This window comes from Hyperolius riggenbachi, chromosome 9 (genome assembly GCF_040937935.1).
Source record: "Hyperolius riggenbachi isolate aHypRig1 chromosome 9, aHypRig1.pri, whole genome shotgun sequence".
Taxonomy (NCBI): domain Eukaryota; kingdom Metazoa; phylum Chordata; class Amphibia; order Anura; family Hyperoliidae; genus Hyperolius; species Hyperolius riggenbachi.
Genome location: NC_090654.1, coordinates 31,728,443 through 31,741,037, shown reverse-complemented (window position 1 = coordinate 31,741,037; position 12,595 = coordinate 31,728,443). Strand labels below are relative to the sequence as shown.

Genomic DNA, 12,595 nt, shown 5'->3' with positions numbered 1-12,595 from the left:
GCCATTTACAATATGTTGGTCGGACCACCCAACTGGTTCGGAGTCGGATAGGACAACATAAAAGGAACATACTGAAACACTATCCCCTACATAGCGTCTCCAAACACTTCAGCACCCATCACAATGGTGATCCCCAGTCACTCACCATCACCTTAATAGAGTCTATTCAGTCACTTAATAGCACTTTTGAGGTCTTGAAGAACAAAGAGATGTTCTGGATACAAACACTCAGGACTCTGGCTCCTGAGGGCATGAATGAAGTATTAGAAAAATTATTTTAATTGTATCAACCTTTTTTATAATTACAGTCCTCTCTTTTATCGTTTCCCCTATTTTTTAGGTTATGGCAATTATTAATTCCTACTAATTCTAATGACAACTCTTTTTAATGATGATGTTACAGCAATCAGTTATTAATATAGTTATGAATACGGTTGTGTTTTTTATGATTATACAGCAATCAGTTTTTTATATTTCATGTACTTTTTGTATACTATATGACATATGAGATGAACTGGATTGTCCTTCCTAAATTTTTCCTTTTGTTCCCTTGTCCCCTACCCTTTCCCTTTTTCCTTTTCCATCTTCCCCTCCCCTTTTACCCCCATCTATTTCCCACTTTTACATTTTATACCCTTCACTTTCCATGGAATTTTTATACAATCTTTATTTTTCAATGAGACAGCATCATTATCCATATTAGCATGTTATATTATTAACAACCACTAGATGGCAGCAATTGGATATATAGTCAGCATCGACGTTTTAAAACAAACATATAACTATCAGGACAATATATAATATTTCTTGTACCTATATGCATTTAATCATAGAGTTAGTTTATGGTCAGTGCTTTAAATATGTCAGATATTAAGTAATCTCCACCGGGCACCCCGCTGCCTATACTAACATGGCGACAGCAGTATGAATTATCAAGTGCGCATGCACTGCCCTTCCTTCACCTCCCGTATAGCGTAACTTGCGACGTGACGTCAGCATCACATTGCGCAGCCTACACGTCAGTCCCAGCTTCCGGAAGTAGCTGGAGATGATTCTTCCGCATTTGACACACTTACGCTGGCGCATAACGGCCATATAACTACTCAGCTGCGGCGGCAGCCCCTCACATTTGGCGCTGGGCCTCTTGAGTGACACAGTCCTGGTGAGTACACACTACCTGTTTACCATAATGCTTACATGTTTCTCATATATCAGTGCTGATTGGGGAGCATGAGGTTCTTTGTAACACGTGCTCCAGACCAGTGTCTAATATTGTAGCAGTACAACCACGCTATATTGTACACCTATTAGGGGAGTTCACTCACCCATACAATTGCTTTACACTCTGGCAGATTTTATTTATATTTAATCTGTACCTATGATAATGATGTAATGCTTTAACCATCTCATGTTTATGTTATTACTCGTCTTAGATTCCAGTTGGATATATATACTAGTCTGTTCGTGATATAAATGGGGCTATATTGTCTTATGTGATGATCCTTTGTAATATAACTTATAGATCTTCGATTATTTAGGATCTATGTACCTTTTGTGTACCCAGCATTCTTTGATATATCGTATGCTCTTTTTATTTTTGTCTTTGTATCTTAGTGTATCTCCAACACTGATTGCCTGATGAAGCGGGCTCTTGACCCGTGAAACGCGTTGCATGCCTGGAGAACTTATAATAAATTTTATTATTTATGTATAACCACTAATTGGCTGGTCATTATATATCTGAGGGTGGTAACCACCAACCCCCCTCCTTTTAAACGGTTTTTAAATCATTTTACTCTAAATTGGCGCCTCTGTTACCATCAGTTATTCTTTGATCTAGTCCACCCCTGGTGGAGGGGTATATCCCCACTTCTATCTACGGAGAGCGACTTCTTAATACCTGAGTGGGGTCAGGTCATAATTCTCCCCACCTGCACATCCAGTGGTTGCCTTTGTGGTAACCTAGACTTGTGAGTATAATACTCGTAATAGTTTTGTCATTTTCCTTTACTTAACATACTACACTATATTGGGCTCTCGGTCCTTTCTTTTTTACATTCTTCTAAGCTACGTCTTACCTCATCGACCGATCGAGTGTGCGACCGATTGCAGCCTTTAACATGGATTTCATAGAGATGCGAGCTACCCACAGGGAGCATTTGCTGGTTCAGTTCAGAGCCACACCGTCACTACCGGTCCAGGAGAATACACCAGGAACCACACCAGACAACAACATCCCTGATATCGACTTAAAACCCATATTCCACAAACTTGAACAAGCACTCAAAGATGAATTTTTCAACATTGCTGACATAGCGATGCAACAGACATATATAGATGAAAAAATATCCCCTGACGGTATACGCATAAAAACATTAACTGCGTTCCCTAAAGATCCTGTATTCACTGATGATTGGTACATTTATTTAGAAACTTGTACAGGGGGAATGATGGAGAGAATAATTAAAAAGCGAACCTCTATAATAGATGATCTTCAACCCATTATTCGTGATTATAAAGAACAACTGTCTCTTCACCTCAAAAACAAACTATATCACCCCCTGATGTCCAATCTAATTGCACGTTTAAAGAAATTCGAGGCAGACACAGTAGAAATAAAACTCAAAAAATTGAATCGAGACCGATTAGCCTATGCAGAGCATAGGGAGAGAGAACGGAAAACAAGGTTTCCACAGGAGAAGCCTAGACCACCCTTTCACACCCCCACACCACACAACCACCCTCCCCCACTCATGAGTCTCAATTTACCACCACCACCTTCACGTTACCCTCCCTTTCCTCCACCAATTCTATTCCCACCTCCGGATTTCAATCCGCTAGTCACACCTAAGGTTTCCACCACAATAGCCAAACCTCCACTCACCACACCTATCTTCAGCTTTGCCCATTCAGCAGCCTTAACAAAAACACTTTCAGATAAAATCATCAACAAACCATCTAACCGCAACCAGACATCCACCAACCCAAAAAAGTTCAATAAAATGGTTAAGTTTCAGCCACAACACAAAAATTCAAGTAATACTCATAACCCTACTCCAGTTCCAACCCAAGCCAAGAACCTTCAGTCCACCCCCTCTAGTGTAAAAACAGTCCAATTCAGGCCCAATCAGATTCCAGTGTGCAATTTTCTGAATAGTGCCCCTCCGGACACAATAGCTACCAAAAGCAAGGAATCTGTCACCACAACAAGCCTTGAACCACCTGTTGACCTTATCCAGACTAATCCAGAGGACCACTCACATATAGAAGACATTTTGGGCCTTTCACAAATCAGCACACATGAGACCCAACCAACTTCACCTATTTCTTCCAATACACAAAATTCCGTCCTCCATACCAAAACAGGTGCGCTCACCAGTTATTTCAGACCCATCATTAAACAACAACAGTGCACCACCACTAGTCAAAATAACTCCCTCCTCAACCTTACATCATCTTCTTTTTTAGATTTACCCCTCTCCTTCACACAGAACACATTAATGATGCCATTACCGAGTCCGACGGCATCCAGAGTCATCCTCCAACCCAAACTAACTCACAAAAGACCACTAGCAGAATCAGAAAAAGGGGATGCAGAGGGAAAAGAAAAAAGAAACCGCCCATCATCCCCAATTCAATTAACACAGACTCAATGACACAAATCCGTTGCATTTTTAATTTATCTAATTATACCTTGTCCTACTCCGAAACCCAACTTCTAGAAAAGGGCCTATCATTTTGTCCCACGAGTTCATCTGACATGTCCAAGCTATTTGTGGAACTAAATTCATTTATCCGCAAGCTCACCTTAAAGCGACATTTCGCTATAAAAAAACATCAATCATCTCTATCAAATTCGACCAACACTCTCATTTTGACCAATAACGATGCATTGCCAATCTGCACAGTTAATAAGAATGAAATTGAGACCGAAAAATTCATCTCTACACAGCTAAAAGGGAGGTCGAGATTCTACCCGACTGCCTCCAAAGGGAATCTCATTGAAACCTTTTACACCTTAGTATTAAATGATTTACAGAAATTAAAACTGGACACCAATACCACCACATCCAACCTCTCCAGACCTGAACAACAAGCCCTCCAAACCCTTAGACGTAACCACGACATCATCATAAAACCTGCTGACAAGGGGGGTGGTATAGTCATCCTTAATAAATCTGATTACATAAAAGAAGCAAACAGATTATTAGACAATCCCTTACACTATGCCAGATTGACTACCGATCCCACTCCTGAATTTAACACCACTCTAAAACGATTCATCAATGAAGCTTTCTCAAATGGTATCATTACAAAGAATGAACGTAACTTCATCATCAATTATCATCCGAAAACACCATTCTTTTACTATCTCCCTAAAATACATAAAGCATTACAAACCCCCCCCCGGTAGACCAATAATCTCCGGCATGGAGTCCATCACTAGTAATTTATCCAAATTTGTCGATAAACACTTACAACCGTTAGTACAAACACTACCCTCTTATTTAAAAGATTCTCAACACCTCATAGATCTACTTAAACCCGTTTCATGGGATCCAGACTACTGTTGGCTCACTTGTGACGTATCCGCTCTGTATACCAATATTCCACATTCCTTTGGTCTTCACTCACTTCAGTTTTTCTTGTCCACCAATCCAGATATGCCCATAATACAACAGCAATTCATCAATCAATGTGCCGAGTTTATTCTACATCATAATATTTTTTCTTTTATGGACAACTTTTATCATCAAACTACCGGTACAGCTATGGGGAGCTCCTTTGCCCCTTCTTATGCTAATCTTTCAATGGGCTTCTTAGAATTACTGAAATTCCATAACCCACACCCTTTTACAGAGAATATCATCTTCTATAAGAGGTACATTGATGACCTCATCTTTATCTGGAAGGGCGATCATACAGATATTCCGAAATTTCTTGAATTCCTTAATGATAACCCGGCTGGTCTCTCATTCACCTCCCAACACCATCCCAATTCAATAGAGTTTCTCGACTTGGTCCTTTACTCCACTGACAATATGATAAAAACAAAAACATACTTCAAGAAGGTTGATGCTAATAACTTTATACACTTTGACAGTTTCCATCATCGACCCTGGACAACTAATACTCCCTATTGCCAATACAAGAGAATATTTCGGAATTGCACAGAACTCTCAGATTTTCATACACAGTCCCAGATTCTTACTAGAAAATTCACTGAACGTGGATACCCGAAAAAACTCATAAAAGACGCCAAACATAAAGCAACCAAGACCCCCGCAACCACTACCACTACTGATCATTCAGCTACTGTAAGTTCATTTCCAAGATTCATCACTGGCTACAGTAGCCAACATAGCCAAATTCGCTCCATCCTAAAGAACAGATGGGAAATATTGGCCCAAGACCCTTATCTCAAACCATCAATACCCAAAACACCATCCCTTACTTTCAAAAGGGCCCCCAATCTGCGGGGGTTACTGGCACCCAGCAAATTCAAAAACACTAAACCTCCAACAGTCCACACTACCACTGTAGCTAACCCAGGCTCTTTTCCATGTCAACATTCACGTTGTCAAGCCTGCCCTTTTGTCACAACCACTCGGAAGTTCTCATCCAATACTACCAACACTGAATTCAGCATCAAACAACACATAGACTGCACTTCAAGGAATGTAATCTACGTTATCACCTGCCCGTGCCATTTACAATATGTTGGTCGGACCACCCAACTGGTTCGGAGTCGGATAGGACAACATAAAAGGAACATACTGAAACACTATCCCCTACATAGCGTCTCCAAACACTTCAGCACCCATCACAATGGTGATCCCCAGTCACTCACCATCACCTTAATAGAGTCTATTCAGTCACTTAATAGCACTTTTGAGGTCTTGAAGAACAAAGAGATGTTCTGGATACAAACACTCAGGACTCTGGCTCCTGAGGGCATGAATGAAGTATTAGAAAAATTATTTTAATTGTATCAACCTTTTTTATAATTACAGTCCTCTCTTTTATCGTTTCCCCTATTTTTTAGGTTATGGCAATTATTAATTCCTACTAATTCTAATGACAACTCTTTTTAATGATGATGTTACAGCAATCAGTTATTAATATAGTTATGAATACGGTTGTGTTTTTTATGATTATACAGCAATCAGTTTTTTATATTTCATGTACTTTTTGTATACTATATGACATATGAGATGAACTGGATTGTCCTTCCTAAATTTTTCCTTTTGTTCCCTTGTCCCCTACCCTTTCCCTTTTTCCTTTTCCATCTTCCCCTCCCCTTTTACCCCCATCTATTTCCCACTTTTACATTTTATACCCTTCACTTTCCATGGAATTTTTATACAATCTTTATTTTTCAATGAGACAGCATCATTATCCATATTAGCATGTTATATTATTAACAACCACTAGATGGCAGCAATTGGATATATAGTCAGCATCGACGTTTTAAAACAAACATATAACTATCAGGACAATATATAATATTTCTTGTACCTATATGCATTTAATCATAGAGTTAGTTTATGGTCAGTGCTTTAAATATGTCAGATATTAAGTAATCTCCACCGGGCACCCCGCTGCCTATACTAACATGGCGACAGCAGTATGAATTATCAAGTGCGCATGCACTGCCCTTCCGGAAGTAGCTGGAGATGATTCTTCCGCATTTGACACACTTACGCTGGCGCATAACGGCCATATAACTACTCAGCTGCGGCGGCAGCCCCTCACATTTGGCGCTGGGCCTCTTGAGTGACACAGTCCTGGTGAGTACACACTACCTGTTTACCATAATGCTTACATGTTTCTCATATATCAGTGCTGATTGGGGAGCATGAGGTTCTTTGTAACACGTGCTCCAGACCAGTGTCTAATATTGTAGCAGTACAACCACGCTATATTGTACACCTATTAGGGGAGTTCACTTACCCATACAATTGCTTTACACTCTGGCAGATTTTATTTATATTTAATCTGTACCTATGATAATGATGTAATGCTTTAACCATCTCATGTTTATGTTATTACTCGTCTTAGATTCCAGTTGGATATATATACTAGTCTGTTCGTGATATAAATGGGGCTATATTGTCCTATGTGATGATTCTTTGTAATATAACTTATAGATCTTCGATTATTTAGGATCTATGTACCTTTTGTGTACCCAGCATTCTTTGATATATCGTATGCTCTTTTTATTTTTGTCTTTGTATCTTAGTGTATCTCCAACACTGATTGCCTGATGAAGCGGGCTCTTGACCCGTGAAACGCGTTGCATGCCTGGAGAACTTATAATAAATTTTATTATTTATGTATAACCACTAATTGGCTGGTCATTATATATCTGAGGGTGGTAACCACCAACCCCCCTCCTTTTAAACGGTTTTTAAATCATTTTACTCTAAATTGGCGCCTCTGTTACCATCAGTTATTCTTTGAATTTGTTTTCTGCTGAAATGTTGCCCAAATAGCGTTTGTTTTCTGCTGAAATGTCGCTCAAATTGCGTTTGTTTTCTGCTGAAATGTTGCCCAAATAGCGTTTGTTTTCTGCTGAAATGTCGCCCCAAATTGCGTTTGTTTTCTGCTGAAATGTTGCCCACATTGCGTTTGTGTTCTGGTGAAATGTTGCCCAAATTGCGTTTGTTTTCTGCTGAAATGTTGCCCAAATTGCGTTTATTTTCTGCTGAAATGTTGCCCACATTGCGTTTATTTTCTGGTGTCTGGGGTAACTGTTGCTGCATTTATTATTTAATGGTCGTAGTTGGCTATATTTGCTGCTTTGGGCTATATTTGCTGCTTTGGGGTTACGGTTACACTCCGCCCATACAATGTCATGGCCACGCCCATTCCCCCCACCCCACCCATTTCTCCGCACGGGGCAAATACCTTCCAACCCCACCCCCCCTCCCGTCCCAGGTTGGACCCAGAAAAATCTGGTCACTGTAACTTAGCAACTGCTGTTCAGGAAATGCTTTTGACAACAAAGAAAACCCAGAGAATCCCCCGCGAGGACATGAACTAGTCCAAAACGGTTATGACAGATTTTAAAGGTTTACTTTTTTTTTTTTGCTGGAGTGGTCCTTTTATTACACTTCCGTTTCACTAGAAGTTCTTAAGTCATCAATATTAATTTTGAATTAAAAATAAAATGATATAGTTTTCCAAGTGTGAAGATATTTTTTCCTTATTATCTAGCTTACATTGTAGAAAATATAAAACAAATAATAGAGATCTTAGTAGTAGTAGTAACGTTACGTTACTATAGCGGAAGCAGCTGTCAGTTCTGAGTCGGCCACGCCCCAGTAGCATGTGAGCCGAGGACACTATGAGCAGCCGCCGCTAGAGGCCGCGGTGAGGCGCCGGCAGCGGGGACGGGCGGTCGCCATGTTGTTGAAGCTCAGGCGTCGTGGGTTGCCAAGGGTGTGGCTTCTAGAAAATGGCGCCGGAAGTGAGGACACCTGGCAGTCGCTGCTCTGAGTGACCTACCGACGACAGAGAAGATCCTTGGTGGCCCTGGCGGGACTCAGGTGAGGGACCGGTGGGACACATATACCTACAACTCCCAGCATGCCTTGCGTAGCACACATGCCCGCGGCCCCCTCGCGCTGTGCGCGCGCACTGCAGCAGACAGACATGGGCAGCAGCAGAGACAGCTACTCAGGCAATCTGTTAGGTTGAATTGTTAGAAAGTGGCAAAAAAATAGATTTCAGGTAATTTTCCTGCTTCACACAAAGCAGAATTAATGTCCAAGACTTTGCAGAGGGCTAAACAAATTTTAAAACAAAAGTGGACCTGAACTCTTGCACAGAATAGAAGGAAAACCTAGAGAAATGCACCCTGTAGGTGTTTTGTGAGTTTAGCCTGTCTAACTCCCCCTCATCTGTGACTAATCAGAAGTTGTATTTTTATCTCTCCGCTGTGTCAGCTGACTGCCATGGCAAGGAGCTCATAGGTAAACACAGGATGTTAATATGTCTGCTTCCTTGAAAGCAGGAAGTAGACACACTGCAGATTTATTGCAGGATTTGTATCAGCTGTAACAAAGAAATTCTTTTTTCTTTAAAGGTTATTAAGCTGTTACTTATCTTATAGAGCAGAGAGGAAGTTCTGAGTTTAGGTCTGCTCTTCAGGTCTGACTGTTATGCCAGTAGTAGGCCAGTAGTCTGTGTACAGAGATACACTGGCAATTTGAATTTCACTGGGGGGGGGGGAGAAGAGTTGAACTTCCCTGGGTGGGATTTCCATCGGTCCCCTGCAAACGTCCTGAGCCTGCGCCGGGACAAACCAATCCTCCGGTCCCCACCTGAGCCAGTTCTTTTTCAGGCGACTGGCCAGTCGGCGGGTGCCTGCGCGTCCCTGGCTGCGCGTGTCCTCGTTCACACCCCGTCACCATCCTATGCATGAGCAGTAGTAGATTCCTCGTATGCGCAGGACGGCGACAGGAGCGTGAACGACGACGTGTGCTGTTATGGCTGCACTGGACAGAAACTTAAATAACTCGCTGCGGGGGACCGGAGGTTCGGTTTGTCTTGTCACGTGCACAGGGTGTCTGCAGGGGGCCGGTGGAAGCCTCACGTTAGGGTCGGTTTCCACTACAAAGTGATGAGAATGCGGCTACGCATCACTTCCGCCGCCAGCCGCATCACTTCCGCATCTCCTGATGTAGAAGTCAATGGAGGAGATGGGACGCGGCTGCGGGCAGATGCGGCCGTGTGAGAATATGCAGCATGCTGCAGATTCTCGGATCGCTCCGCACAACATGCATGCAGTGGAAACCCTTCCATTGCCGTGCATGTCTATCAGGACACCCGCGTGTAGCCGCATCGCACCGGTCCTAGTGGAAACGGGCCCTAAGTGTAACTATTTCCAACCACCCAGTTAACCTCTTGAAGACTGCAGTGTTAAACCCCCATAAAGACCAGGGCAATTTTTAGTAAACTGGCCACTGCAGCTTTAAGGCCAAGCTGCAGGGCTGCACAACACAGCACACAAGTGATATTCCCCACCAACAGAGCTCTCTGTTGGTGGGGTCTGATCGTCCCCATTTGTTTTTTTTTTTTGTTAAATAAACTTATTTTTTATTTATTTTTTTCCTCTCCCTCCTGCCCACCCCCCGCCAGCCAATCACGGCGATCGGCTGTCATAGGCTTCAGCCTATGAGAGCCGATCTCTCTCTGGTGCCCCAGGGGGACAGCCGTGTTACACGGCTGTCCCCAGTACATCGCTGCTGCAGATCGCAGTACATGTAAACAGACGGAGGTTACGCCATCTAGCAGTCTCCCGAGCTCGGAGACTGAAGGCGGAGCTCCGCTACGCCCACCAAGCAGGAGATGCGCGCGCACCCTCCGTGCGATCTCCTGCTAAACAGCCCCAGGGCTTGACGCCAATTGGCGTTAGGTTGTCCTGGGCTGCCGACGTCGCCACGCCCATTGGCGTGGGGAAGTCGGCAGGTAGTTAAAGGAAACCTGAATTGGCTTTAAAGAAAGAAGTTTCACTTACCTGGAGCTTCTGCCAGTCCCCTGCAGCCGCCCTGTGCCCGTGCCGCCACTCACCGATCCTCTAGTCCCCCGCTGCAGGTACGTTTTGTTACAGCTGATTAACAAGTCAATGGTCCCTGCGCCTGCGCGTCCCTGGCCGTGCACGTCCTTGTTCATGCTCCCGTTGGAGGATCGGTGAGTGACGGTGCAGCTGCAGGGGGCTGACAGAAGCCCCAGGTAAGTGTAAACCTAGCCTTAGGCCTGGGACTCACTAGCAGGTCTTTTCTAAGCACTTGTGATTTGCTAATGTAATGTGATTCCACTTGACGGGTGTGTTGTTTTTTTTTTTTTTTAAATCACCCATATCAGTACATTAGCGAGAGCTTTTCAGATCACAAGTGCTTAGTAAAGCGCTGCTAGAGGGTTGCTGAACTAAAGGAGGAAAAGTATAAATCTGCCCCTTTATTGACCCCTCTTGGTGTTCTGTGTGTATAAAGGTCCCGTGTGTGAACTTTCTGCTCTGTAGGCAGCAGCGATGCATTTATCAGCCTCCCCTGACGTCTGATGACCTCTCACCCACTCTGTGTATACTGTCACTCAGTGTATAGTTTCAGCACTGCTGGTGTAACCTGTATAATCTTCCTTCCAGTGTCTCCATCCAGGAACCATGCTGAACAGCCTCGCTAGGCGGCTCACTGCGGTCAGTTCTGCTGTCTGCCGCAATGCTCTGGGGGCGCCATCCGCCCGGACCACGCTGTGCTCGCTCTCTGTAAGTAGCTGTTCCCATCATACCGTCTTTCCTCCCAAAGCTGCTAAATACTGTAATCTGTCTCTTGACCAGACACTGCAATCTTTTCAATGACTCACTTAACCATTTCAGCCCGCGGGGATTTTTCACCTTATGCATCAGAGCAATTTTCACCTCCCATTCATTCGCTAATAACTTTATCACTACTTATCACAATTTATTGATCGATATCTTGTTTTTTCCGCCACTAATTAGGGTTTCTTTGGGTGGTACATTTTGCTAAGAGCCACTTTACTGTAAATGCATTTTAACAGGATTAATAAGAAATAAATGGAAAAATTCATTACTTCTCAGTTTTTGGCCATTATAGCTATAAAATAATCCACGCTACCAAAATTAAAACCTATGTATTTTTTTGCCTGTTTGTCTCGAATATTATACCATTTAAATTTTGTCCCTATCACAATGTATGGCGCCAATATTTTATTTGGAAATAAAGGTGCATTGTTTCCATTTTGCGTCCATCACTATTTACAAGCTTATAATTTTAAAAATGTTTGTAGTATACCCCCCTTCAAATGCATATTTAAAAAGTTCAGACCCTTAGGTAACAATTTTTTTTTTTTTTTAATTGTAATTTTTTTTTTCCATTAAAAATTTTATTTGGGTAATATTTTGGTGTAGGACATAAATAGTTAATTTTTAATGGTGTTATATGTGTAAACTGTAATGTAAAAAATGTGTAGATGTAGTTTTACTATTTGGCCACAAGATGGCCACCTTCATTTTTCTTTTCCCTCCCTGTACTTCTCGGTAAGCGGAAGTACAAGGGGGATGCGGAAATCTTTCCGGGCAGAAGAACTGAAGCCTCACAGGTGAGCGCTTCGGTTTTTTTGCGGGGGAAAGGGATCGGTGATCGGGAACCATGTTCCCTTTCACTGATCCCAGGGCTATCGGGGGACACCACGCACGGGAGCGCGCCGAATCGCGGGAGCGCAGCTCAGCAGCCCCCCGGACGCGAGCTTCACGTCCGGGCGGCGGAAATAGTTAAAGGGACCCTGAGCAGTGGTGAAAAAAGCAAATCTGGACTTACCTGGGGCTCCCTCCTGCCCCCGTAAACTGTGAAGTCCTTTGGTGTCCTCTTGGTCCCCTCCGTGACCCCGCTGACTGCTCCGTAAACCTGACGACTTCAGATGAAGTTGCACATGCATGGCCTGTCCGAGCACCCGGCTCAATCACTCGCCCGTCGCCTGCCCATCGGTGGTATTTGAAAGACTGAACTGCGCGTGCACAGAACCCTTACGGCGATGGGCTCGATGACGCGCCAGGTACCTGAACGGGCTG

At 43.2% G+C, this 12,595-nt stretch overlaps 1 protein-coding gene across 2 annotated transcripts in view; it reads left to right on the top strand.

The window, feature by feature from the left end:
* Positions 1-8,368: 8,368 nt before the first annotated feature.
* Positions 8,369-12,595, top strand: part of LOC137532159 (acyl-coenzyme A thioesterase THEM4-like) — a 66,089-nt gene continuing 61,862 nt past the window's right edge. Inside the window, exons 1-2 of one of the 2 annotated variants that reach the window (XM_068252372.1) lie at positions 8,369-8,552; positions 11,153-11,272. In XM_068252372.1, the coding sequence (XP_068108473.1) occupies positions 11,171-11,272 (102 nt within the window). In that variant the 5' untranslated portion in view covers positions 8,369-8,552; positions 11,153-11,170. Of the gene's footprint in view, positions 8,553-8,639; positions 8,737-11,152; positions 11,273-12,595 lie in introns of those variants that run through there. The other variant, XM_068252373.1, reaches the window with a different exon arrangement.